This window comes from Camelina sativa, chromosome 4 (genome assembly GCF_030686135.1).
Source record: "Camelina sativa cultivar CO46 ecotype springtype chromosome 4, ASM3068613v1".
NCBI classification, from domain to species: domain Eukaryota; kingdom Viridiplantae; phylum Streptophyta; class Magnoliopsida; order Brassicales; family Brassicaceae; genus Camelina; species Camelina sativa.
In genome coordinates, this window is record NC_141883.1 from 25,275,590 (window position 1) to 25,303,390 (window position 27,801).

Below are 27,801 nucleotides of genomic sequence, written 5' to 3' on the forward strand. Positions count from 1 at the left end.
TAAACCCAAAAAACAATTTAAATCCAATTGCATCACAGTTTGTTAAATTATATACAGTATCTCCTAGACTAGGAAAACTGGAAAACCAAACCGAACAAAACAAAAAAACCGAGCTCAAAGAATATTGAGTTTTTTCTCAGGCTGTTATAAAGAATGATACAATCACACAAATACGAAACCAATTCACATCCCTGTTTCTAAGCTTTAGAAGTGCCACGATGATCCTTATCAATATGCTTCAAAAGATCCTTAGGATCACGAAACCCTTTGCTACATTTTGGACAAACGTCAACCGTAACTTTGCCACGATTCTGTTTTCCATTCCTCTCATGCGTTTTCTCTGAACTACCATCGCCGCCACTCGCAAACTGAAACGTCTGGCTAATATCGTTACCGAGTCTGCTAAAAAGACTAGACCAACTCGAAGATGATGATGATGTAGGAGGAGCTTCTTTTGAGTTTGTACTCAAGAAACCCATAAATGAGAAACTGGATTCAGTCTTCTTGGGTCCAGAACAAGTATGATCAGGTCCAAACCGATGTTTCAAGCAATGATCGATGCAGCAATCTCGACATTTTATAGTATTAGAGAAGGTCAAGAGTTCTCTGCATCTTGGAACAGGGCATTTCTTCTTCTTGACAGTTTTTTCGTAGTTAGATGGATCACAATCAGTATTAACATGTTTCTCCCAGGTGATGTTCGGATCTTCGTCGGGGTTTAACCTTACTCCTTTAGCACATAATGGACAAATGACCACAGTGACATCTCCTCTGTTTCCTTTTGGACAATCGTGTTTCATATAGCTACGATGATCCAGACAAAACACCTACAAATTCAACAACAACAACAACAACAACAACGTTTTTTAATAAACTTCCTCCATATATTGATTCGTCTTTTAAATCATTTAGCATTATATGAAAATCTAACAAAGACCAGATTGAAAGAAAATCAGGTTAAAGACCAAAGATTCAAATGAAACTGAACAATAAAGAGACGAATTACTGGTTGACCAGAGAGATTAAGAATTGTAGAAACTAATGAGGTGGGATCTGAGAAATGGCATTGTGCCGTCGGATTAATGAATGGTGAATCAAGAGCAAAGGAGAGAGACCTGAAGGCAGCGATCGCAAGTGAAAGGCAAGAAATCGATCTGTTTGCAATAATCGACGGAGCAGTGTTTCCCCAGATCTGGAAATTCCGGAGTTCCCATTTTTTTTTGACAGAATACACAAATTAAAAATAAATAATTCCCACAAAAATCTAAGACGGGAGACAGGCACACCGGGGGCAAAAAGAAAAATAGAAAAATCCCCAGATTCCGAGAATTTAGATGAACAGAAAACTCGCAGAACCGGGAAGAAGAAGAAGAAGAAATTTGGAAGAATCGTAAAAAGTCAACGTTTATTCTTTCTATTCAAAGTCAATCTTTTCCGTGTATACCAACAATTCAATTTCTATATTCTTCTGACCACCAACCAAATCACACAAAGCAATCATATTGGGCTTAGGTAGTAAGGCCCTTTATCATTTTAAATTTGGGCTTGTCATTTTTTTTTTATTAATATAGATAATTTAAATTTGCTTGAGCTACTTATATAAGTTACAACAACAAATGTCCAATTCGTTCAGTGCAAGACGAGTAAAGATCCAATATTAATAGTCATTTTGTTTGTTTCGTGCTGTGAAAAAACCAAAGAAAATTTAGTATGATCGCATTCAAAATTCCAAACAAAAAACGTATCTAGATAGACTTAACAAACCATTATAACCGATCAAAAAAAAACCAAGGGTGGAACAAAATCTGTTTTAAGCTTAAGAATAGTTGTTGCCGCATCCAAGAAGAGTGAATGTTACTTAGGCTTGGTCTTCAACCTCGGTGGCGATCTTGCTGCTAGGTAGAGACTTATCAGCCAAGAGATCACTGTAATCCTGGTATGGTGACTTAACGAATCTCGTCTCTTTCCAGAATTCTGGTGTTAGGAATCCGTAAGTCCTCTGCAGACAATCAAATGTTGCCTGAAACAAATCAACACAACATATATTGACTACATTAGTAATCAGAGAGAATTTAGCATAATCAAAGATCATTCAAAATTCAAGCAACAATGAGAACAATACTAACACACAACAAACCATCTTTAAATACAACCAATGTTCATTACAACAGTAATTACAGCAATCTCAAATCCTCAAATCATCACGAAATTGGTAATGAGTAGTCAGCTAAGTTCATCAAACAAAACAGCCATTGTTGATAACATTGTAACTTGGATAAAAGGAAGAGAGAGAGAGTACAGACCTTAACGAAGTTTCCTAGAGTTTTGGTGGATCCTCTAGAAGAAGTGAAGACATCATCAATCCCAGCAAACTGAAGAACCTTCTTAGGAACCCTAGCCGCCACGATACCAGAACCTCTCGGAGCTGGAACCATACGTACGGTAACAGATCCACATTTCCCGGTCACCTTACACGGCACAGTGTGTGGCTTCCCGATCTTGTTACCCCAGTAACCTCTTCGGATCGGAATCACAGACAATTTCGCCAGAATAATCGCGCCTCTGATCGCCGTCGCGACTTCCTTGGAGCATTTCACTCCTAAACCGACGTGACCGTTACTATCTCCGACGACGACGAAGGCCTTGAACCTCGTTCTCTGACCGGCTCTGGTTTGCTTCTGAACCGGCATGATTTTCATCACTTCGTCTTTCAGTGAAGGACCGACGAGTAAATCAATGATCTGGTACTCCTTCACTGGGAGAGAGTGGAGGTAGATCTGCTCAAGCTTCTGTATCTTACCACCTTTCACGAGACGACCGAGCTTCGTCACCGGCACCCACTTCTCTTCCTCCGGGGCACGACCTCCACGCCGGCCACCACGGCCTCTCGGACCGCCTCTTCCACCACCGCGACCGCCGAATCCACGTGCGAAACCGCCGCGATCACCACCACGTTGTTCGACACCACCCTCACCACCGCGTTCCACCATTGTCAATGCGCTCGATTGATTTTGCTTAGAAGAGCTAGAGAGATTTGGTGTTGTGTGGTGCAGTGTTGCTCTCGAGAAACGGCGGCAAAAAAAGTTAAGATTATAAGTGGAGACGAAGAAGAGAGAATTAGGGTTTCTAGTATAATGGAGCTAATTTCGGTTTATAGGCCCAATAATAAAAGTCAGGCCCAATATATGGTTCGTGGAATGGACTGTTTTTTTCTTTCTCACTTCTCAGACCATGTGCATCCGTGTAGTTTGGGGCCGTCCTCCGTTATTTTTCGTTTTAAAATAAATAAAAAAAGGCCCAGTTCAGAAGAAACGTATTTTTATTTGGGACGTTTTTCGTCCGTCCGTGGTATGTTCTGATTGGTTGAAGATTTTCTCTAGGGTTAAAACAAAAGAATTTTTCGAGACAAATTTCTAGACTTCTCTCTTCTATTTCGACGACGACGGTTTTGTGTCGATTTTCTCTCCCGCCGACGATCTGATCCGATCTTCTCTCCCAGCGACGAATTCCCATAGCTGATCTTCTCTCCCGAAGTTCTCGACGAATTACGGTAGCTGATCCTCTCTCCCGAAGCCCATCCGATCTTCTCTCCCGAAGATCTCGACGAATTCCCGATTTCAAGCCGACGAGTTCATCAAACCAATGCTCATACTAAAAATAAGAACATTTCAAAATAATACTATTATAATTGGGGACCAAAAAGAAAGGACACCAATGCCCATGCTCTTAGTTACTGCAGTTTCTTGATTTTCTTTATAAATAAAAGAGTTTTTTTTTGTAGTGTCAAGTTACTGAATAACATTATTGAGCTGAGCCTGACACACTGATATATTTAAAAAAAAAAAAATGAGAAGATGGAGAGAGATAGAACAAGATGAACAAACCCCACCATTGATATCACCTGCCAAAACTCAACAGACATATAAAAAGACAAGACCACATAAAAAAATCTAAAATTGGTTACTAGTGAGTTCGTCGATATAAATAAATCTATACAGTCACATTTAATTTGAAAGAATAAATAATGGTTATTTGAGTCAAACAGGACTCAATAGGCAGAGTAGAAGTGGCAGAGAGAGGAGGTGGTCATTGAAGGTGTGATGGGGACAACAAATCAAACACCTCTTCGTTTTAACCAATTATGCATGTGGCTTTGGTTATTTACACACACTGAGGACAAATTGGAATATGTAATTTTTCAAATCTAATATACTACTCCTACGTTATAATTATTTTAACTTTAATAGTTTACTTATTTCATTATTATTATTCTTATTGAAGTGAGTATTGTGGGTTTGTTAGAGCATGCGATCAGGCAGTTGAACAAATTGCTTATATGCAGATCGTATTGTTTTGAATAAGGTTTGTTGTTATATCTTCTTCTATTCTAAGAGCATGGGCATTGGTGTTCCATGATTTTTGGTCCCCCAATTTTAATATTATTATTTAGAAAGTTTCTTATTTTTATGTTGAGCATTGGTGTTTATGGAACGATCAAGAAGATGACGGAACTCTTCGTCGAGAAGAGAGACAGCACGGTGCTGAACCGAATTCGCCCGGTTTAACCAAGAAGAAACCGGAGTTGAATCTAATTTAAGCTCTCTCAATCTCATAACCGATTTTGAAATCCGGTTAACGGCGTCGATGAATACAGAGTCCTCTGTTTCGTCTCGTCCAAGCCCAGAAGATTCCATCTTTGACACCAATGAATCCACCGTCTCCGGGAATGGTTCCACCGCCGGTGGAATCTCCTGTAAAGGATCATTCTTCTCGGTAGAAAGGGATTGGATGAAATCGTCGACGGCTTCCATCATCTGAACAAGGCTCACCTCGGAGGTTTCCGATTCCGGCGTCGATGAATGAAGTTTTTGTTCCGATTCATCGGAATGTTTTTTGTGATCGTGATCGTGATCTTCAGATTTGTGAACATGTGTTTTCGATGATTACTACCCAAAAACTTCTGCGAATCATCACCTTCCACGTGTTCTGGGGGACGGCCAAAAAACGTCCCAAATAAAGAGTCGATCCTTCGATATTGAGCCATTTTCGATTTATTTTAAAAACACATTTGTTGGGGGACGGCCCAAAACAATGCCATTGCACATGGTCTAAGAGTCCAGTTCTGTGATGCATTTCTGTTTCTAATACTATTGATTGATTGTTGAACACACAATGTATTGTAACCAAACAAAAACATAGATGTATTGTTTTGTATAAAAAAAGTTTCTTAAGAACCCCATTACCATTGGAGGAGACAAAACTTAAGTACAACAATTCAAGTTCTTAAGTTTGATAAAGATAAATTTTATTCTTAAAAGATTGTTGGAACCCCTCATGGAATTCTAACCATTGGAGATAGTCTAAATATCCTTCAACTTCAATGCTTATGAGCCAAAAGAGTATAGAGAATCATACGTTAAAAAGGAAAAAAAAAATCATCATAACTACAATTAGACCATTAGTTTTAAAAGTTATAAAGATGTTTTCTATTTTATAAATTGGATAATTTTATTTAATTATAAAGTCGATATAATTAACAACACTATCTACTTCAAGTCTTCTTTAAACCTTTGCTCCCACAAGCTCATCTGAAACCCTCTCTCTCTCTCTCTCTCTCTCTCTCTCTCTCTCTCTCTCTCTCTCTCTCTCTCTCCTTCTCTTTTCTCACACTCTCTCTCATGTTTAGAGTAGTCACGGCAAGGCTCGATGACCAACTCGGCACAACAACCACACCAACCACCATATACATAGACCCACCTTCCCAAGACCAGCCTAGTCACAACTCGGACCACCGTTCTATAGAAACACTCGTCGTCGTCTTAGCTGTCATTACCATTTTATCAGTCTTAGCCGGAGTCATCGCTAGGCTCTGTGGCGGCCGCCATTTATCTGACGGCGGAGACCACGACATCGAAGGATGGGTCGAGATAAAGTGTCGTAGCTGCATCGATGCAGGAGTTCCCACGGTCGCCGCCACCCCTCCACCTCCACCACCACCAACAACTCCACCTCCTCCGCCAGCAGCAACGGTGGAAGAGCAAAGTAAGCCGGCAGCCGAAGAGAAAACTAAGAAGTGAAGTACAAAAAAGGGTATAACTGCATACTTCGATTTAGCTTTAACATTATGTAATATCATTAATTTTGAAGACATCTTAATTCTTTTTTGGTTTTTGTTTGTTATGTACCTTTGTTTACGGACATTGATTTCGGAATTTCCTCGGATGATTTTGATTATTATTTCTTTCAAAAGAAGCAAAAAAAAAAGTTCTTTATCAACTTTTAACTTTAAATAAATAAATCCGTTGAGATTTGGCAACGGCATTAACCAAAAAAAAAAAAAAAAGACATCAAGGATTTACTTTATCCTCATGTTGTCTTTTATAGCAACGTTAATCAGAGGAACATTCACATAAAAAGTATATGAACATGAGGATAAAGTATTCACACAATGGTCTTTTAGTAAAGTAGGCCAAACACACAAGAGGGTTACTAGTTTTATACAAGTATAGAAGAAAGTTCGAAACAATAAGGATATTTCGTTTGAATGGAACTAAGAGTAAAGTAGGCCGGCCATAATGCAAGAGCTCACTGAAAACTAGGTTAATTTTGGGATTTAACATCTTATTTTACAATAAGTATAGCAAAAGTGGAAAACACACTATAAATTAGCATTTTTCATGCTTTTAATATATATAATGTACTTGGCCCATGTGACTTATTTGAAGTAATTTTGCATACTTTTTTTTTTTTTTTTCATTTTTAGTACTACTAAATCAATATATTAGAAAAATAATCTTATTAATTTATTCATGGACACATACAAATAATCAACAGTATACATAGAAGGCAACAAATCTTTCTGACTATTTTATGTGTACACCCATACATCTTTACTACATATATATCAATAAGCAATATATAGAGTACAATATGCATGCATCTATCTATAAATACGTGTATCTATATTCATACGTATATTACATAACTAGCTCAGTAATTAAGAGCATTTAGGAGAAACGGTGCCTTGATTTTTAACGTTGGCATTTTTGCAAGAAGCGTTTCCTCCTTTAATGTTTACGTTCTCAAGCACAATGCCTTGGCATGGATACTTCTCACTGCAATTGAACGTTATCGCCACATCCGTCGCGCTCGTACCGGATATGTTCTTGTACACAACGTTTTTCACTTGCACGGCGGATTCCTGTTAACATATTTTACATTGTCAATTCGAGTGAATGCTAGTCTAGTAAAGAACAAAATATATATAAACGGCTAATTAAATCTATCTGTCAAACAATTACTTGGTCTTCGCATTTGTCCTTGTCGCAGTAGTTCTGGTCGATTATGATCGGATTCTTGACATTTTTCATTTGAATGTTTTGAAATTTAATGTTCTTGGCAGTTCCTGATCCTCCCTGAAATCAGCAAGGGGGGGTTGTTTTTGAAAATTTTAAAACAAATGTTAGAGAGATTCAAGAGATTTGTAAAATTTTAGTGGGGATCGATGTTTGTGAGAACACTAAAATCAGTCACCTGATAAGTCTTGATCCGAACTCCATTATCACTCTCAGAGAACTTAGCACCATCCACATAAATTCCCGAAACATAAGCTTTTGAGTTGTCGTCCCCCAAGCTCCCAATACTTCTCATCGAAACAAATTTTAAAAGATCGATATTAGCTATATATTTACTTCATTTATGTGTAAAATCTATTCAAAATATTGTATGATTTTTTGGTACCCTTATGTTAGAATTCGGTATAAAAAGAATGTATTGATCTACCTGATTCCGTGACCGGGGCCGCAAGTTAAATCACTGATTTGAAGATTTTGTGTTCCATCTTCAATGGATATACAATCATCACCTATATAAAAGCAACCAAACACATTAGCTACCGACCTCTCTGTTAAGCCTTAGCAAGTCTTTGTTATTACACATAAATACACTGTAGACTCCAATTATATATGAATCGTTACCTGTTCCAATATCCGATTTGGAAACTCGAATATTTTTGGTATTGGTAATATGGATACCATCGGTGTTGGGACTATCGCCGGGAGCAGAGACGACAACATTATTGACGTCAACATTGTTGCAATTCTCAATCGAAACTTGAATCTGCTGCGCATCTCTCACCCTCAAATTCTTCATATTTAGATTCCTTAAGTTGTATAAAGTAAGAGCCTGCGCATATGCATAAAACACACACATGCCAATTTTAAAATTTTGAACGTTGACGTGAAAAAAAATAATTATATACTTATATGGAACTTTTGTATTTACATACCGTTGGCGCTGTTGTGCATGGCTGCATAAAAAAGAAAGAGAAAACCAATTAATACTAAATTACTAATCATATGATGTAAATTAATTAGGAGTATATATATTAGATAAGCATATGTGAAGATATATGTGTTGTGTGGCAAATATATGCTAATTGGTGGACTCTACATACATACCTTAGATTTATCTATTTTGCATGAGTTTTGCCACCAGATTTTTCCGTTGCCGTTAATAACCCCAGTCGACCCACCATCGATTGATAGATTGTTAACGTCCTCTAAGATAAGCCAATGGTATTTGTCTTTGTAATCCGATCGTTTTGTAGATGCTGATAGACTGCCTAAGATCTGCGTTTGATCGGTAAAAGATTAAATCTAGATCTATTATTAATTAAGCTACTAAAAATAATTTAATTAAAAAAAATTTCTTAAAAGAGAAAAAATATTACCTGAAAGTTACGTAGTGATTTGCATGGGCCTTTGAATTGAGTAGAGGTAAGGAGGTAACTCTTCCCTTTAGGAACCAAGAAATTGGTAACTCCATTTGTTGAACATGCTTTCTTCCATGCTTTCTCGAAGGCCTAAGCATACATATATATTTTACACCCATGCATGCATGCATCATCAATACCAAATAAAGTATATCTATATATTTGAAAAAAAATTATTCTGAATATATATGTGATCCGTACATCCTTGCACACCGGAAACCATGCATAACTAATTTTTGATAAAATAAGTTTCTATCCAAACACTGTAAACATGTGAAATATACTTAAGTACCTGAGTATCATCGGTTTTTCCATCGCCTTTGGCTCCAAAACTGGCAACACTAACTGTTGAGGATGCTGAAGTGGTTTCACCGGAGCTTTTCAAGGTAAGAACATCATCGTTGTTGAGCTTAAGTAAGCTGTCGGATTCGAAGCTTCCATCTTCATGACCATATCCATCATCAACGTAGCTACTCAAATTAGCTTGGCACAGCGAGAGCATCAAAAGAACGCAGATGAAAATAGTTAGGAGTCCGCAACAACGGGCCATTTCAGATTTGGTCTTTCGAAGATGGGAACGGTTTTTCTGGTAAAAGAATTATTGCGTGTTTTGTTTCTTGTGAGTAAGATGAAAATGTTCGCTGTTTATTTGGGGTTGTGTATTATGAAATTGAATATGTGGGAGGCATGTGTATTTATAGGCAAATTAAAGGAGAGAAAAAGTTAGGTTATTAAAAAGTTTTAATGGCGTCGGAGGTATGGAGAGAGAATGAGATTGATACGAAAACATCACTTTAAGCTTCTAATTAAACCTCACCTCCTCTCCACCTATTTTTAGTTTTCCTTTTATTTATATATATCTAGTTTATTTTTCTTGATTGATTGTTTCATAATTTAGTTAATTATTTTATTTTATATATGAGGAAAGGAGTTTAGAAAAGAAAAGAAAAAAATAGTAAAGGAGTTTATTTTTATCATCGTATACCATTCACAGTAATATTTTCTTCATGTATAATTACTGAACTAAGCAGTGCGTGATGTATATCCATACATAAATAGTATCAAAAGTTGAAAAGAAGAAAATAGCAAAACTGACAAGAAAACGTCGTTGTATCCTCTGTCTCTCAAAGGTCGGTAATAGTTTTGGACTTTTGGGAATCAATACATCATTTCCTTTTATTTCTTCTTGCGTTTTAATCTGTACAGTGATCTTCATATTACCGTCGTAGTATCTTTCACAAAAATGTGAAAATTAGGACATGTTTCTAATTATAATGCTTACAAACCCTAATTTTTATACTTATAGTAAATCTTTTAACCGTTAATTACTAATCTGATCATTGGTTTACCGAAATTAAAAATTTAGGTGCACTCGTGAGATAAGAAGTATATGTACTAGTTCGTGAATGTTGTTATATGTATTGTGGACTTTTAATTAATAAATAATAAGAGTCATGGTCAGTTATCAATACTTATTTGAATTTAATACGTTGTCAAGCTGGTGAAGTGGCGATCACATACGCAAGTGCAAAAATTCCTTTATCTTCGAAGAAGGTAGGATGATATCGATATATATATATATAAACCGGCAGAGTATAATGTGCAAAAATACCAAATTCAAACTAGAACTGTAAATACGTAAACGGAAAATGCCTGATATAAGAATTAAAAATTATGTTAAATTATTACGATATGCCATCACGATTTATTTTGTCGGGAAATAACCTAATGATAAGTTTATACTTGGAAATAACTTTGTATTCAAATCCCAAATGATGAAAATAAAGCCTAGCTCAAATTCTTTAACCACACGTCTCTTTAAATTATGAAAATATAGTCGTTGGATACACAAAGAACCCCTACCAATGACTCTATAATAGCATCAAATTCTAAAGTCTTATGATTTTAAGGTGTTTTCTTGTATAGTTTTCAAAGTTATTTTTTTCAGGAAGACTTGTTGAATGATGCGCGAATACATATATACTCGTGTGATCGTATCGATTAATTAGCACCAAAAAATTACATACTTATCCTTATTATACGAATATATATACTATCTATTTTTTGTGATATAATTATACGTATGGTGTAACTTGTAAGGATTGGCAGAAAAGAAAAGGCATGTGCATCGTTTGCTTGCAAGACCTAAAGGTATGGTCGAAAGTCATGTCTTTGGAAATTTATCTAGTCGCTGTTATAACTTGGCCTTAGTTATTGCTTCCTTCTTTGAATTTAACTCTTGTATTTTTCTAAATTAATGGTTAAAATTCAACTTGCTCATCGTTTTCGTGGATGTCAATATTACAGTTTTTCATCTTATTGTTTTTTTTTTTTTAAATTACTTGGTGTTGGTAAAAGAGCAAATTAAAGAAGAAAAAAAAACTTAAAATCTGAAAAAGATAGAAAAGACATGTACGTTCTAAATTGAATGCTCTGGGATTCCGTGCATCGTATGGGATTGATTGTGTATTGATGAGGTAGTTAATGTTTTGGGGGTTTTAAATGTTCATATATTAATGTTATACTACTATATGTTCCATATATACATGTTAGGTGTTAGAAGGTGGTGACTGGTGTCTAGCTTAAAGAGAAAAAAATGTATTAAAAAAAACTTGACGGAAAGAAAACAGAGTAAAAGGTTCACAAATTTTAGTTCTTTTTTTTTACAATCAAGTAAGATATGAAACACAAATCTAAGTAGTATGATTGTATATTTGTATGAACCTACATCGGATAAATATTCTGTACGTGTTGCTGTTGAGTCGTCATTGATTAGAATTTTCTATTGGATTATTGTAAAACAAATGAAACTTGGCCTTAGTAATTTTCTAGTGAGAATCAGATCTGTTAGTTTCGTAGTGTGAAAGAATGTATGGAAGGTTTCATAAAGTCGATGATCATATAACTGACTGGTCATCATTATTCGTATTGACCCCTGCCTTGAAGTTGCGTACTATACATGGATTCTGATATTTTAGGTATTCACATGATCACCCTCCTCAAAGTTAAGGTGTATTGTAACTTGTAAGAGTGTCGGTTCGATTTGTTTGGCTAAAACTTCAAATTTGTAAAATAACACACCATAAATTCGAAAAACTATACATTTTACCTTCTTTATCAGTTTATCAAAACAAGAAATCATTATCCTTTCGTTTGGTCATTGGTGTAATTCCTTTCTAAATAGACCAACTATCAGAATTTTAAATCGATTTGTTTGTTTCAGCCAGACATTCATTTTAGGGTAATATTTATTCTTAAGGTAAATAGTATTAATACAAAACTACAAAGAGACATTGATATTTTAGCGAGATTACATTAGGTCACTACATTACTAGTACAAAAGCGATGATACTACAAACATTAAATTCCTAATTTATTTTTGGAATACCTTATTACTACAAAATATAATGATGAATGACAAAATGGTGAAAGAATAGTCCCCAACTACAATCGAAGCTTTTCGCCTTAGACCAGAATCTCAACGTGCCATCTGAACATCTCTTCCCTCGTCACCGGCAGATTCAAAGTCACAAGTCCAACCTCCGCATCATACGTGAAATCAGTCTCTGTGCTTTCAACGGCGCATCTTAGTGGACGCTGAGAAGAGTAAGCTCCAAAACGACCACAGCCTCTAACACTGAGAGATATCAGAGCTGTTGGTGAACGGTTATCGCTGAGCGCAGGAGAAGCCGAGGAGACCTCTCCATCGAAGAGTTCCGGTTTCTTGTCTGTCACGGGATTGATTTCCATCGAGTCGATAGCCCCGCTTGAGTTAAACATGTCTAGAAGTCCGATAGGTGCGAACGAGATGTTTGCTGTGACTTCCTGTATAACCAATTTTTTCAACAATAAAAAAAGATTCGTCATTCACCTTAAACGTATACAAGTCAAGGTAATACTATACAACACTAAACGTACCTTCAAAGGAGAGATGTGGAAGAGTTCGTATTCAAGGACTTTGAGAGTGAGAGGAATTGAAGCACCTTTTGGTAGTCTTGCCACCTCCCCTGTAAATCAAAATTAACCTCATGTTTTTAGCATTGATCTGTATAATGTTTGATGTTTCTGTCTAGTCTGCGGATAGTATATTGGTTTGATTTTTCTTACCTGATTTGTATGCGTAGACTATTGAGTCTCCACTCCAATCTTCACCAGCCACTTGAGAAATGAGATCAGCATCATCAGAACGGACAGAACCCGTGAGTGTGCCAGGAGAAGTATCATGAATCTGGTTCTTCTTCGTCTCCTTGCACCAACCAGCACCTTGACAGTTGAACACACCAACTATACCAGTGAACTTATTCATGTTCCATATCTTGAGCAAGCTGAAAAAAAAATTCATTGCAAGTGCTAGGCTAAGGCTTAGGAGTGGATGGATGATAAAGAAGAGAATCGTTAGTTAGAAAAGAGGCAAACCTAATTCCATCTCTAGCTGGATCCGCGAATAAGCAGTCACGGGTAGGCCTACCCGGAAGCTTAGCACGAAGAACTGAACCATCAGGAAGAACCAGCTTTCTCAATAGATCAAAGTTGTGGTTGCCTGGCTTATCACTGTCATATAATTTGACAAAAAGTATCTCCAGTTAAAATCTCGAAGCTAAACATTACCTAGTCAGAACAAAATTTAAGTTAAAAGATGAGAGAAAGGCTTTACCTGACATAGATTGCGCATCCACCTACTGCACGCGCCGCAGCATGATACTCTGCAGTTGGGTGTAAACTCTGAAACCATCAAAGCTTCGGTTAAAAGTGAACACATGCTTCTTAAAGAATAGTAAAGACATCAAATTTCTCTTTACTTACATGGAACATATCCCAATCAGGTTGCATGAACTCTCCAAGAAAAAGGCTGTTATATGCAACTGATGCAATGTGGATGGTGTGAGAAGCAGGATCTCTTGGGTAGAAATCATCAGATGCTCTAACAATAGCGGTTTGTTTCGCGCTGTAAAGTCCGTCTGTGTTGTGACACATGCAAGATATGCAACCATTATCTGTGAAGTTCCGGGCAATGGAAGCTTCTAAAGCTTGGTGGTAGCTTCGAGTAAGAGACACTCTCCCGCCAAGACCAGCACCGAGGGTTTCGATGATGTTCTGGACATCAACTTTGACTCCGTCTATACCACATGAAGCCAAGTACGAATGCAGCTCGTTGTAGAAGTTGAAAACTTTCTTCGGGTTGACAAGTCCAAGACCATGAACAGCTAGGCTGTCCATTACTATGTCTGGCTGGTTCCCTAAGACACCTGGGGACTGAACTGGGTATGCTAATGCACTGTCATAGTGTTCCATTCCAGAAGCAGCGGGTTTAACCCCACCCCAGTATCCAGCTAAAGCATGCCACGCATAAACTTGCCTGTGAATAAGGAGTAAAACCATGTAAGTATTCAAATGCGATAAAACAAAAAAATGATCAGCTTGAAGATCAGTGTGTTGCAAATTAAGAAGAAAAAGACATACTTCACATTATGGCGCTGCTTTGCATTGTCAACTACACTCTTTAGTCCTGATACTTGCGTATCCTTCTCCTGATCATCCTTCTGAAATTTTGCATTCTCCTTGATACCGACAAGCCTAGTAGCAAACCTGCATACATAAGAATGGAGAAAAAAGTTAGCATTTTCATGCCAAAGTCTTATAAAATCTTGAGGTAACAACTTTAGAACATCCTCAAGCTCAAGCTTTATGAACTAAAGACTCAACAGCTCCAATGCAGAAATTGAAACAGATAAATCTACTTTGATTTCACCCACATGAGTTATTTAAAAAATATTCAAGCGTCGATCTAGTTTTTTCTGGAATATTATCTGGTAAATTGAGGACATGTTTAAGATGCTCATCTACATGAATACAAAAACAAGAGAGTGAGAGATCTTACTGTGCTCCCTCCTGAACAACGCAGTCTGCATCTTTCTCTTTGTGTTCAATTTGTTGCCAACCATCGTCTATGATCAGAAACCTCGGAGGGGTACCTCCTTCTGAAAGGCTGCAATAAACCAAACGCATCAGAGACTCAATCAACTTATACAGATTTAACCTATCATCAATATATTAACAATATGCCGCTCTACTTCCATACACAGTACCTTCTAAGGCCTTCATCAACGCCCTCAGCAGTCACGTCTGTGTAGAACGCGTCCCATGTGCACCAGCCAAACCAGTCTAGGAAAGAAGGAAGCTAAACAAACAAAGAGAAAGAAAATGAGGAGGTTATATCAAATCAAAGTGAACTCTTTCTGTTGACCAAAACTATGAAAAGTGCTCAGTCACCTTCTTCTTCTCGCGATGATGAAATGTCTGCATGTGTCTCTCGACAGCCCTGCACATAACAAAAGATTAGCTGGTAAGAAAACACTGATAACCTTAACATCCAAGAATCAGAACATAACATTTTGGCTTCTTTGTAACATACTTTACGGATTGGCTGATAACTTCAAAGGGATTAGTTCCAGCATGAACATAGACAAGATGAGTTCCTTGGCTGGTTTCAACTGCCTTATCTCCTGCAATTAGAAAGTCAACCAAAACGAAACTTCAGTTCTAAGATCTGAAAATTGTAAGCTCGTTAATTAATGGATCATCTGTTGTACAACTAATTCACTAACCGCTCTCAAGACAGATCTCAATCTCATTCTTCTCATTTCCTTGTAGAACAGCTCTGAACTGGCCTTCAAGAAGAGGGAGAAAGACGGTATAAATAGTAGGAGCATCATCCCCATTTCCTTCAACCTCATCCTTGCTCTCAAGTAACATAAACTGTGTCTCCAAAGGGATATCTTTTCCACAGCTTCCCATTCTCTGAGTCATCCACCATAGTTTAAATCGAAAACAACACATGAATCGAAGACCCCTGTGAAATATTTATAAAACAATAAACTTAACATCAAAGGACCTAAATTGACAAAGCTATATAACAGAGGGAAAACAAAAGTTTGATGCTTTACTCCAATACACCGATGGGGAACACGTGAAGACTCTTGCTTTGTTCAAAAGTTGCGCCTATAAAAGCACCGGAAACGAATCCATTACCCGTAACGGGAGTGAGGATAATGTTGTCGGGGATTTTGGTGAGGATGGTCTTCCCTTGAACAACGAGGTTGTCGTTCTGTACAGAGATGTTTGATGTAATCGTCATCTTTCTCAAAGCTGCTTGCTTCAGTTAACTGTCTCAGGTAATCACAACACATAAACCAACATTAGGAAAGCAGAATAGCTTAGAATCTTTCTAATTCTCATCTCTTCGGAACAAAATCGAAAATAGAAACTTTCCAATAATGGAATATGAATCTACTTAGCCCCCAAACGTCTCTAAACACAGGAAAAGTTCGGAAAAAAATCACAAATTGACGCTAAACATTCAAATCATATCAAATTTGAGTTCTAAGCATTAAAATAGTACTCACCGGAATGTTTCTTGTTCGTGCCGGAGTAACAGAGCTCGAGAAGGGAGCACGTCAATGATGGGGGTGGAGAGAGAGATATAGGACTTCGAATATGAAGGAGAAGCTAAATGTTGCTTCTAACAAAAGAAGAAAGAATACGAGGTACACGGAAACGCCGCCAACAATGGTGGCTCCGTCACTGGTCAATCAAAGTAATCGTAAACGGTGTTTTTGTTTTTGGCTAATGAAGGTGGCAGAGAGATGACGGTTTATATATGCGACGAGATCTGGATATAGCCGTTGCGATGTTGCCACGTGTTATATATGCTTTTTCTCCGTCGAGATGTCAAAAAAAGTACTAGAAAAAATCGTGATATTTTTGTCTCTCTCTTATTTGCTGAATCAGATACAACTCATAGTCTCATACAAATATTTTAAAATATTTATTTATTTCTACTGCTCTTTTGTTTTTACTCCTTTTGATTGTATCAGGTTTTTAAAAAATCACCAAAACTAGTACTATTTAATGTCATGAATTTAGTTCAAATATTATTTTAAAAATTTCATGAAAACATACCAAATTTTAGCCTAATTCAAAAATGTCTACAATGAAACGGTGAAATAACTATTGTTGTTCTACTGTCAACGGAAAAATATGTTGAAATGATGGTTGTTTCAAGCTGTGCAAGAAAATCATAAATTAAATATCGAATCAAATCATTTTACGAAACCATAAATGGTACTAGTTAATTAATTTCACTCCTATGAACACAAATCATAACGAAGCCCAAATGTACAAGAAACGTGTAACGTATGGTTGCATATATACGCGTCTTTTTTAAATAGAGATATTTTTCCTACTTGAATCGTGTGGTGTCTCAGGGAATGCCAGTAGTATACACATGCATCACCGATTCACCACGCCTATAAGTTTCATCGTGTAATTAAATATATAGTTTTTGATCCTAGGAACTAGGAAATGACGTCTGTGCAATGCTGATCAATTCTTAAATCTTAAGGACTACGTCAAGCCAAGGAGTCTGGTTGGTTCAGTTGGGGATTCAGGTCCCTCGGGAATATCACTAGATCACATATACGAGTTTAATACATATATCTCTCGATTCTCTGGTTCAATATTTTGTTCTAGTAGAAGACGAAATTGTGACATCAGGTACGTAATCTTCATGGCAATCCACTTTTCTTTTATACTGTTAATTAATTTTTATGTTGTTTTTTTTTTAATATATTTATATTTTAAATGTTTTTTTTTCCACAAAAACAAATTCATTGATATCATTGAGAGTTTACAAAGTCATTACAGAAACCTCGAAAGCAAATTATTACATAAGCAGAAATATGCGCCGCCATATAGTGAAGATGATAAAAACGAAAGAGTGAATTTGACGATGCTTTCTTTAAAGCCTTACTCGCTAACGACCAAATGAAACCGTTATTTTCCTCCTCCATAATCGATCTTCTTATACGAAAGTTGTGCTTGGCTAACTTTTCGTTGTAGAAATACCAAAATGCACGTCGTATTACAAAACCCATTGCTTTCGTTGATAGCTCTGAATAGTCAACAATCTGATACCAATTAGTCCGTATCAGTGTTTTCCTAAAAAATATTGACCTTGTTTTCCTCTGGAAAGCATCCCAAAAAAGCTTGAATCTGTCCTGAGCCTCTTTGTGGACCCTAATCTTGACCATTCCTATGTCGAAAAACCAAATTGCATATCCAAACCAAAAGGTCGTGGACAATGAAACTCGCTGAGAACATCACTTCCGTCTCGGACCAAATACATAAATGGAATTCTCTTGAGTTAGTGAAGAATATTTTAAATGTTTCTTCACATAAATTAGTAACATATTTTTAAAAAATCCCTTTGGCATGTGCTATATATATTATAAAAAAAAAACATAACATGCACATTCTAGTAGTTACAGTATACCGCTTAATGGTGAATTATGTTGTAAAAAACAAGTCGATGATTTGAGTTCGTGCAAATATTGTATCCATGGCTTTTTTTTGTTGTTGCGACTTGTCTCCTTGTATGAATAGGCGAGCCGGCGACTGCGACTGACGACTAAAGCAATTCCATTAATGTAAGTTTTGAATCTAACATAAAAACAACTTTTCGACAAAACGACGGTCGAAGCCACCCAATTCTATGAATACACGATATAAATAAACACATGTTTATTACTACTTTACTCAAAATCGTTTTAATTTGGTGATATAATGCAAGTTGTGTTTTAGTTTGACTCCTTTGCGGAGCAAAACATAACAACGTCTTCGAGATACGGACCGTAACACATACTCACATGATATGTCACGATCCTTATCCGCTTATCTGGAACAACGTGTGTGGTCAACACTCGACGACTGGTTTGAACCGGGTTGATTCACTTGGCTGCTCTTTCGTACTAAAAGCCACTGCTTCTTGTTATGGATAATACATGGAACGAGACACCGATAATATAATTATTCATGATACGATAATGTTTTAAAATAGAATCTGATACATGCGTAGGTCCATCGATCGGTATGTATATGAAGATGGAGTTTTGATACATATCGACTCGTTAATTATTTTAATCAGATATTGAAACGAGCGATGCTGATAATAATAGTTATCAAAGTTTAATTATAACAGTTCTTCTTATCCATGATTGCATATACCTCTCGTACTAATCAATCATTGGTCCTGGCGTGACAAATTTTTTTAAAAAAACATTCTATCATACGGTTCATCTTCATGACTCGATCGTAGAATCAAATTTTCACTTTTGAATTTCTGAATTTTTATTTTTGAAATACGAAACAATCAAGTTTTTTAATGATCGTCTCTCACTCAGTCATTCCTAATAATTGCACTTAATTCGGATTAAGATAGTACTCCTATTTTCCCCCAAAGTAGCTAAAAGAAATCACGAGGCAAATAAAGTAGGTGAAGTTTTTGTAATGAAACGGCGCGAAGTGGGGTTCCAAATCCACGTCCGCTATAGTTAATCAAATGTGAAAAAGATCTATGCATCACTTGCATTTGATCAGTTCACCATGTCCTTGTCTAGATTCCTTTTTCACTTTCGACTTTTAGCATTAGGTGTGTGTGTCATGTGTGATACGATTATAAATTTTGTTGGCTCTATGTATATAATATAAGTACGACGATTAACTATGATAACTACGGTAATTACTTTAATGTTAACTCCGTAATCATGATTAGTGCCATTCCAAAAACATATTTGTTATTTAGTACAAGGTCGACATCGGACATGTGTATCCTTCGTGTACCGTTCATCCTCACGCCTTTTGCATGATTGATTGTTTTTATAATTTCCAATCAAAGTTTGGTAACAATACAAAAATCGCCACGTAAGTCTTCCGTGTCGATAAGACTACTATGACGTGGATATTTATGAGACGTTTTTAACCAAAAAGCAATGAACCGAAAGTTAAATTTTCTTTTACTTATGGATTTGTGATTATAATACGTAACAGATGTCACTGGTATGCTAATGCTATTTCTAAATACTTTTGTTTGGACATCAAATTTTCAGCAGTATATCAATATCATGAACAGTTGTAAACTCTGGTAGAACAAATGATTCTAGATTAGTCTATTTGTATTTTGAAATTTTTTATTTAGTAAGATTGATTTGATCAAATGATTAGTGTTTTTATGCATGATGACAATAATATAGAGGACACAAAAATTTATCCGCTTGTGTATATTTGAGGCCGCGTATAAGACCATAACGACACTTCAAGTATCACACTTGTTATCGTTTGGTACTTCGGTCTGAATTGATAAAACTTTCAGGCCACAAATATACAAAGTCGACCAAAAACAAAAAAAAACCTGCGTTTTTGTTTCTTTTAGACGAAAAACAAATCCGAACTCTCATATACTTTTTGTATGGTTATAGAGAAGTTACAGATTATCACAAGAAAAAATTGATGTTATCTTCATTCATTATCAACATAAGATTATACAAAATATCTACACACAGCCAAAGGCCAACACTCTTTGTTTTCTCCTGATCCGTAGTACTCTCTCGCTCGCTCTTCAGCCAGGAAATCAAAACACACAAATCGTACAACTTTTATATGCCTAAAAAGCTTTAGTCGTGGTGTTAAGAAAACCCCCAAAAAGATATAAAAATAAAGAAATGAAGAAAGATTTGGCATTCCCATTTTGATTCAATCTTCCACTTCTGAGGTGACACTGTTTCAGCTTCTCTCATCATTTTTCACCATTGACCTGCAATGACGCATCCTGCATCAGTTTGAGACTGATACTGTTAAACCGTTCCCTCGAGTACTGTCTCGAAGCTTTTCTCCAATCTGTTCCTGTTTTCATCATCGTCACAAACTCTTCGTAACTTATTCTTCCATCCTGCAATACACAATTTTGATGATGTTTATAGCTGTTTTTCTGAAGACAATTTTTCAACCATTTTTTAAAAGAAAGTGAAATGGTGAGGCTAATCAAACCTTATCAGTATCAACATCGTGAATAATGGCATCAACAACTTCTTCGCTTGTACCAACTTCATCAGCTAAAGCTTCTCTTAGTTCCTCTATTTCGATATATCCGTTATTGTCTTGATCGAAGAACGCAAACGCTTTCTTGAGATGCTCATCATTTCCCATTTTCCTTAGGTGTACTGATATGGCAATGAACTCATCACAGTCCAAATATCCATCTTTATCGATATCTCCCTGCAAAAAAGAAGAGAGCCATCGAGAGAGCTTAGCACATTGCGTATTTTAAATACTGTCAAAACCGGCATTGAAAAGTAATGGTTTATCAAAAAGCGTACAGCGTCCATTAGAATTTGTAAATCATCTTGGGGAACGGCATGACCAAGTTTCTGCAACCCGATTTTTAGCTCGTCAATATTAATCCTCCCTCTTTGGCTTGTGTCCATTATTTGGAACCCTTCTCTTATACCAGAAGCTTCTTCATCTGATAAATGCTCAGCAATAACCTATTGCCAAAACGTACCAAACGAAGCTATTGTTAGGCTTTTAAACTCACAAGAGATATATATATATACTGTATATGTTCGGATAGTTTGTAAAGGATATGTATTTTACCCTGAGTGCTCGTTTCTTGAGCTTGTTCATGACGGTGAACTGCTTCAGCCTTGCTCTCACTGTTTCACCCAATGATACATTGGGAGCTGTCTTTGCATTCTGTAACCACGGATGATCTAGGGAAAAAGAAGCAAAAACAAATTATTACACTTTGTCTATCAAAGATTCCATATGAGAACATAAGAAAATTTGTATTATAAGAAACCATGAAACTGTACCTAGCACTTGCTGAGCTGTAAGACGACGCCTTTGGTCAGGATCAAGCATTTTCCTGATAAGGTCTTTTGCGTTGTCAGAAACCTTGGGCCATGGGTCCCTTCTGAAGTCCAGTACAGATCTAATAATTGCTTGTGCAACTCCTTGTTCAGTTTCTGAAAATGGTATAAACAAACAAAAAAACAAGATTCATTCATTATTCTTATGATCACTTCATATATGACCCCTGATAACAACATTTGCCACAGACGACTTAAGAATAAGTGAACATAGACTGATAAAACTAACCTGCCCAGAAAGGTGGGACACCACAGAGCAGTATGTAAAGAATTACACCTGCACTCCAAATGTCAACTTCTGGACCGTAGTTACGTTTTAGCACCTCGGGAGCCATGTAGTACGGACTACCAACGATTTCGTTAAACCTCTCGCCTGCAAGGAAAACAATGGTGTGAGTTTAGATCATTTACCACATCTCAAATTGATAACGTTCTCACAGAGCACCAAAGACCACATTACCTGGTTTAAAGAAAACAGAGAGACCAAAATCAATGGCCTTGAGAGGTGCAGTCTCCTTCTTGTTTCCAAACAAGAAGTTCTCGGGTTTCAGGTCTCTGTGCATTACCCCATGCTTGTGACACACCTGGAAAAAACACATTGGAGACTCATTAATCTCACATCTAAAATCACTCCCAAAGACTTTCAATTTACATGAAAAGAAATGATTTTTGATATCCTTTAGCAGCAAATTATGCCCTTTAAAGCAAATGCTACATATGAATAATGTCCAAAAAGCTGAAACAAAGAACCAGCAACAATGGCAATAAGATTCACACTAGAGCTTAAACCAAGACATCGTCACACAGCTCTCAATCCTACAACTAAAACAGCAAAAATCCTATAAAGGCTCACTCACCTGAACAACTTCCATGATGGTCTTAGTGACAGCAGCAGCAGCTCTCTCGGTGTAATGACCTCTAGCAACAATCCTATCAAACAACTCACCACCTTCACAAAGCTCCATAACCAAATGAACAGCATGCTCATCCTCATAAGTCTCTTTCAAAGTAACAACATTAGGATGAACAGGCATATGCCTCATGATCTCAACTTCTCTCCTAACATCCTCAATATCCACAGCCGTCCTCAGCTTCTTCTTCAAAATCGATTTACAAGCAAAAACATCGTCGTTCTCTTTATCCGTACACAGATACGTAACACCGAATTCACCACGACCTAGCTCCCTCCCCAAGGTGTATTTCGACTCGATCTCACGACCTGTCGGATCAGTCAACACGATGAGCTTAAGAGCTTTTCCACCATTACCACCGCCGTGATGAAGACCGTAATCGATTGAGAAAGGGTTTTGCTTCTTCCTTCCTTTTTTGGGCTTATTATTATCATTCTGAGCCAATGATCCCGCCGTTCCGCAACAATTACCCATGATTTTTCCGATCAAATCTTAAAACCCCCAAATCAAAATCTGCTATTGACAACGCAATTCCAGGAAAGTTGGGATTTTTATGGAAAAGGATGGTACTTTAATAGAGGGATTAGGAAGAGAGATGGGATGATGGGTATATATTACCAAAACGAAGAAAGATGAAAAGTGTGGAAATTTTCAACGCGTGATTACGAAGAAGACGAACGTCAAATGGTTTATTTGCTGAAAAAATTTCATGTTTTTTTACGAATTCACAAAAATGTAAACTTCATTAAGAGAGATGATGATGATGACGATGATGATGATGATTGATGATGATGGAAGGAAGGTCAAAGAATCTTCTTCCCTCCCTTCTTCTCCTTCTCCAGCAAAGCTCTATGATTGTTTTTGTTTTTTTTGTTTTTTCCTCTTTTTTCTTCTGTTTTGTTTTTTGTTTAAATCTTAAAAAAAATATATTTTTAGGGAATGTTTTCTGATTAGTATAATCTGAAAATCAAAATGCCTGTATTCTCTTTTACTATATTGACCCTCCATCTATGTAGTCTCTCTCTAGTCAAATGCTTAATTAATTAAATTAGACCAAAAAAATATAGAATTAATATTAATTTCGGGAAAAAAAAAAGTTTCTTATTAGATGGTTAAATTAGAAATTAGTTGAGAAAGCAAGGGTAATTGAGGAACTTACCTGAGAGTTTAATCAGAAAGCGAGTCTGTGACACGTTCTTTAACTATGCACACCCCTACAAAACCCAAAATTAAGGGCAAAAGCGTAAATGTGATCGTGCTTGGGTCTCTTAAATAAAACGGCCATCTTTATTAAAATATATATATATATATATTATTATTAACAGAGGTCAAACCCGGCGATTTTGACTCTTTTTAATGCCTTTCGTCGGACCCAACTAACTTTAATTTTTTTATTTAACCAAACAATATAATTGAGGATAAATATTTTGATTAAAGGTTAATACTGTATTTTTTTTTCTGTCAGGTTTGATAGATTTTGCTTCTGAATTTAAAAATCTGCCACTCTTTGAAGCAAACCAATACAGTCATTTTGATCTATCAAAACTAACTGATGTATAAATTAAGTTATTTAGTGCTTTTTCAGACTATAGAATCGTGTATATATACGTGCAATTGGGCCGAAAACTCGATTAAAAAATAAACACAAATAGTATTTAAAATCTTACTTCGAAGTTAGCCTATAAAAAAAATACAAATAAAAATTAACAAAGTCAACGGAGTAGGAATGAGGTGACGAATGTGTTTCTTCCCCTGTTTAAAAATTATTCCCTAACACCGATTAAGCACCGTAAAATCGCTAAGTCCACCATCTCCGACTCGATTAATGACTAATCCCGCCTAACATCGATTATCTAATTATACATGTCTAATTTGATTATAATCTGTCTAATCCGATTACTTACCGTTTAATTTTGTATATAATAATTATTTTTATAGCCAAATATAAATCAAATATGTAATTTTTTGTTATTTAGACATTTAAATTAAGAGTTTATGATGTTTTACAATAACTAATATACATACTTTTAATAAAAATCATAAATTTTCTTTTAAAATTACATTTTTATGTGTTTACCGTAATTTTAAAGACAATACTATAGTTTTATATTTTTATTTAACATAAACAGAATTATACATATATTTAATACTATATATTTTTATTTTATTATTAATTTAATAAAATAACCCTAAAATTAGTCCTTAATTAATTCTCGTTTAATCTCCGATTTTCCCGTTAGGCGCTAGGCCCACCCCAACCGCCTGACTAGCGCCTAGCGATTTCTAAAACATTGGTTTCTTCTATTCATTCAATTTGTTTACCTAAATTTAGCATTGATAAAAAAAGATACTGCTAGTTAACTGTACTAATTAATGATTAGGCAAAGAAAGTGGGTAGATAATTCACTCTGTTTTCTATACTCTTTGATCACTCCTAAAGTTTTGAGTCTTGTTTGTTAACATAATTTATTTTATAAATGGACAAAAAAAAAGAAGAATGCATGACTAAACAAAGAAAGGCTATGAAGGCCCATTATGGTACAAAGAATAAGCGAAAATAAACCCTTATTCATTAGCCCAACTCAATATCTACTACTGTTGTTTACTATTGTTTATAATAAATAACCAGAATTTCACCCGCGGTACACCACACAACTAAATTATAAATTATTGTATTTTAAATAATAATTTATAATTTATTTAGTTTTTAAATTCTCAATTAATTAACTTTTGTCTAATTAATTTATAGTTTTGTTTAGATTTTTTTTTTAGAATATTAAGAATGTGTTATAGTATGTATAATATTTTGTAGTTCATATACTAAATAATTTATAAGTTAACTTTCAAAAATATGATTACAAATCTATAGTATATATGAGATAAACTAATAGTTTTAGTGTTGGTTTTATAGTCCAAACACGTCATGCTAGGCGGGTCTGGTAACATGTTCAAAAATTTCTAATCCGCAAAAACTCATCATATGAAACCTGTGAAAGTAAAAATTAGTTTTAAATACGTTGAGATCAAAAATCTTGGCCACAGATCCTCCTCCAAGATCGAAAATCAATTCGTTTATTGATTAAACCGATTGTTTAGGAAATTTGTTTATGGAGAAAATATTGTTTTGTAAAATTGGATACTTAATATAAATTAAATTAATTATAAAATTTACTTAATGTTAAAGAGAGTGGTTCCAATTGTTTTGGAAATTTATTTAGGATGGAAAATCTTGTTTTTAAAAATAGAAACTTAATATTAATTAATTAAATAAATTAATAATTAATAATTAATACTAATAGTATGCTTGTAAATAGGTATAAATTTTATGATTTATTTCATAAATGTCTCCAAAAATGTATATATAGATAAAAGAGTCTGGTAAGATACACACTGTCATAGACTCATAGACCCTCGTATCTAAAAGGATTTTAAGGGTCCCTTGAGCAATCTTTTAGTGGGATTTCAAGTATGGTTTTGTGTTAATAAATTGTGGTGTCTTTTACATTTTTTTTATTTAAGCTCTTAATCTTATTATACACATGAGTGAAAGTAAGAGAGAGTAAGAGCGAGCTTCAATCTTTTATTTTTTTCTTCGTTGAAACTCCAAGTCGTATCAGTCTCAACATATGGAAGGAAAAAACGATACATGTAATAAAATTTATGGCTCACGAATAACATTTTATCAGTTTATTGTGGTACACAAGGGAGAAAGCATACAATTACAAATGTTTATCAGTAACTTTAAAACCATTACATTCAATATATATATACACATTGATTGCCAACAGAAAATGGTCCTTTTGTAGCTGTAGCCTACATATATTGAGAAATTTTGATATAATCAAAACGAGCTAGGAGAAAGCGAAGAAGGATCTTTTAGCCGGAGGTCGTCCCACGGCTCTCATGAGATTAGCGACTTCAAGAACCCTAGCAACCTCAGTCCCTCTTCTTCCTTCCGCCGTGGCTCTCCTCTCCTCTGCCTTCCTCTGAGCTTTAGCCACTTTGTTTTGTGTTTTCTCCATCGCCTTGGCTCTCCTTTCTTCCAATTTCCTCTGCATCCACATACGTGCATCAATTGCATAATCCACCGTCCAACTATATTCATGAGTCTTTTAGACCGTTTTATTACATTGATGCATCACACATCTCAAAACATCACAATAAAATCCAAAGAAAAGAGGAACGCTTGTTCACGTTTATAGCAAAAAGGAAAAAAAAAAGTATGGAAAAATTTAAAACGTTACATAGATTTTGCTAAATTATTTTTGTTTCTCATGTAAACGCAAACAGTTTCAAGAAACGCATGTTAACCTAAACAGAGCCTAAGTCACTTGGTTATCTTAATCAGATCGAATCTAACTAAGATTTTCGAAAAGAACAGAACATGAGTCACCTCGATTTTTTTCATCCAAGAGTTAGCTTTATGGACCTGCTCATTCAACCAACCGTTAATCACGGCGTCTTGTCTCTTAAACCTATTATTAATCTTAGCCACCTTCGCCGTTTGCCACGCCGTTATCTTCGCTTCCACCTCCTCCCTCTTAACCATATGCACCGAAGCAGTCGTCACCATCCGATTCTGACCACCTGATGCTGACGTCAACACGATGTTATTATCCTCCGAACCGTCACGGTTAATGTAACCGTCCGGTACGATCGCCCAAGGATTCGAATCTTCCTCAGGCACCTGATGATCATGATCACCGATGTCGTCGTTTTCGCCGATCCTAGTCAGCTCGTTCCTTTCGTCACGTATGACGTCACGATGACCACTGCTTGATTGGTTGTTCCCGTTGTTGTTGTTGTCCATGGAAGAGCCGGCGATGACTAGAGCGTTGAACTCTCTGCTCACGGTGGTGAAATTCTCGCCGGAAGAAGCAGTCCCGTCGCTAAAAGCAATAGACCTAGACGGAGACAAGTATCCTCCTCCTCTTTGTTGTGGCCGAGTAAGCTCCGTAGTCGTAGTCATAGCGTGAATATCTCTCACGACGGTCTCCGACGAAGGTGTCTCATCCCGGCTATCGGAAGCCTCAGCCGTACTTGCGGTGGTGGTGGTGTCCGCTGACCTTTCTTGACCGTACAAAGTCAACATGAGATTGAGAGTTGGAAGTAGGACTAGTGTGACTGTTGTAATTATGTGGATGGTTTAGATGTGTGTGATTTAATTAGGGTGATGGAAGGAGAAGAAACAAGGTAAGGAATAAATAATCAATGATTATGAATTTTTAATATAATTTGGGTAACGAATTACAAGTTTATTTTACATGAGAGGTAAAGTTATAACAAGTGTAAAGTCCTTTCCATGAAAGCTACGTTCGTCCAGTAATTATGCGACTTCAATTACGAAAGACGTGTT

General features: G+C 36.1%; 7 protein-coding genes across 8 annotated transcripts; 1 reads left to right on the forward strand and 6 right to left on the reverse strand.

Annotated features, from left to right (window-relative positions):
- LOC104781655 (zinc finger AN1 and C2H2 domain-containing stress-associated protein 13-like) lies at window positions 1-1,436 on the reverse strand. The gene is made up of 2 exons (XM_010506374.2): window positions 1,116-1,436; window positions 1-827 (listed from the first exon to the last, which is right to left on the reverse strand). Exons 1-2 carry the CDS (start codon window positions 1,212-1,214, stop codon window positions 198-200), a joined length of 729 nt encoding a protein of 242 aa, XP_010504676.1. The 5' UTR covers window positions 1,215-1,436; the 3' UTR covers window positions 1-197.
- Window positions 1,437-1,692: 256 nt separating this feature from the next.
- On the reverse strand, window positions 1,693-3,155 carry LOC104781654 (uncharacterized). Its single transcript, XM_010506373.3, has 2 exons — window positions 2,304-3,155; window positions 1,693-2,020 (listed from the first exon to the last, which is right to left on the reverse strand). The coding sequence occupies exons 1-2, from the start codon at window positions 2,988-2,990 to the stop codon at window positions 1,859-1,861; spliced, it is 849 nt and encodes a 282-aa protein (XP_010504675.1). The 5' UTR covers window positions 2,991-3,155; the 3' UTR covers window positions 1,693-1,858.
- A 2,429-nt stretch (window positions 3,156-5,584) lies between these two features.
- Window positions 5,585-6,349, forward strand: LOC104781657 (uncharacterized). The gene has a single exon (XM_010506377.2). The coding sequence runs from the start codon at window positions 5,679-5,681 to the stop codon at window positions 6,075-6,077; it is 399 nt and encodes a 132-aa protein (XP_010504679.1). The 5' UTR covers window positions 5,585-5,678; the 3' UTR covers window positions 6,078-6,349.
- A 432-nt stretch (window positions 6,350-6,781) lies between these two features.
- Window positions 6,782-9,439, reverse strand: LOC104781658 (polygalacturonase ADPG1). Its single transcript, XM_010506378.2, has 9 exons — window positions 9,066-9,439; window positions 8,732-8,863; window positions 8,460-8,630; window positions 8,288-8,308; window positions 7,977-8,184; window positions 7,783-7,864; window positions 7,534-7,642; window positions 7,302-7,415; window positions 6,782-7,201 (listed from the first exon to the last, which is right to left on the reverse strand). The coding sequence occupies exons 1-9, from the start codon at window positions 9,321-9,323 to the stop codon at window positions 6,998-7,000; spliced, it is 1,299 nt and encodes a 432-aa protein (XP_010504680.1). The 5' UTR covers window positions 9,324-9,439; the 3' UTR covers window positions 6,782-6,997.
- Window positions 9,440-12,007: 2,568 nt separating this feature from the next.
- LOC104781659 (putative galactinol--sucrose galactosyltransferase 2) lies at window positions 12,008-16,576 on the reverse strand. Its single transcript, XM_010506379.3, has 14 exons — window positions 16,177-16,576; window positions 15,718-15,936; window positions 15,379-15,623; window positions 15,186-15,276; window positions 15,044-15,092; window positions 14,860-14,951; window positions 14,652-14,759; window positions 14,234-14,359; window positions 13,577-14,129; window positions 13,428-13,495; window positions 13,190-13,324; window positions 12,881-13,098; window positions 12,692-12,780; window positions 12,008-12,598 (listed from the first exon to the last, which is right to left on the reverse strand). Exons 2-14 carry the CDS (start codon window positions 15,906-15,908, stop codon window positions 12,239-12,241), a joined length of 2,325 nt encoding a protein of 774 aa, XP_010504681.2. The 5' UTR covers window positions 15,909-15,936; window positions 16,177-16,576; the 3' UTR covers window positions 12,008-12,238.
- A 3,521-nt stretch (window positions 16,577-20,097) lies between these two features.
- LOC109124394 (calcium-dependent protein kinase 32) lies at window positions 20,098-23,402 on the reverse strand. The gene is made up of 8 exons (XM_010506380.2): window positions 22,392-23,402; window positions 21,995-22,118; window positions 21,764-21,907; window positions 21,478-21,630; window positions 21,260-21,375; window positions 20,983-21,150; window positions 20,654-20,881; window positions 20,098-20,555 (listed from the first exon to the last, which is right to left on the reverse strand). The coding sequence occupies exons 1-8, from the start codon at window positions 22,917-22,919 to the stop codon at window positions 20,403-20,405; spliced, it is 1,614 nt and encodes a 537-aa protein (XP_010504682.2). The 5' UTR covers window positions 22,920-23,402; the 3' UTR covers window positions 20,098-20,402.
- A 2,692-nt stretch (window positions 23,403-26,094) lies between these two features.
- Window positions 26,095-27,789, reverse strand: LOC104781661 (remorin 4.1). 2 transcript variants are annotated; one of them, XM_010506381.3, is made up of 2 exons: window positions 26,839-27,789; window positions 26,095-26,497 (listed from the first exon to the last, which is right to left on the reverse strand). In XM_010506381.3, exons 1-2 carry the CDS (start codon window positions 27,535-27,537, stop codon window positions 26,297-26,299), a joined length of 900 nt encoding a protein of 299 aa, XP_010504683.1. In that variant the 5' UTR covers window positions 27,538-27,789; the 3' UTR covers window positions 26,095-26,296. The 2 variants fall into 2 exon arrangements, with proteins under 2 accessions (XP_010504683.1, XP_087366805.1); XM_087510679.1 differs by having other exon boundaries at window positions 26,875-27,663.
- Between the last annotated feature and the right edge of the window lie 12 nt (window positions 27,790-27,801).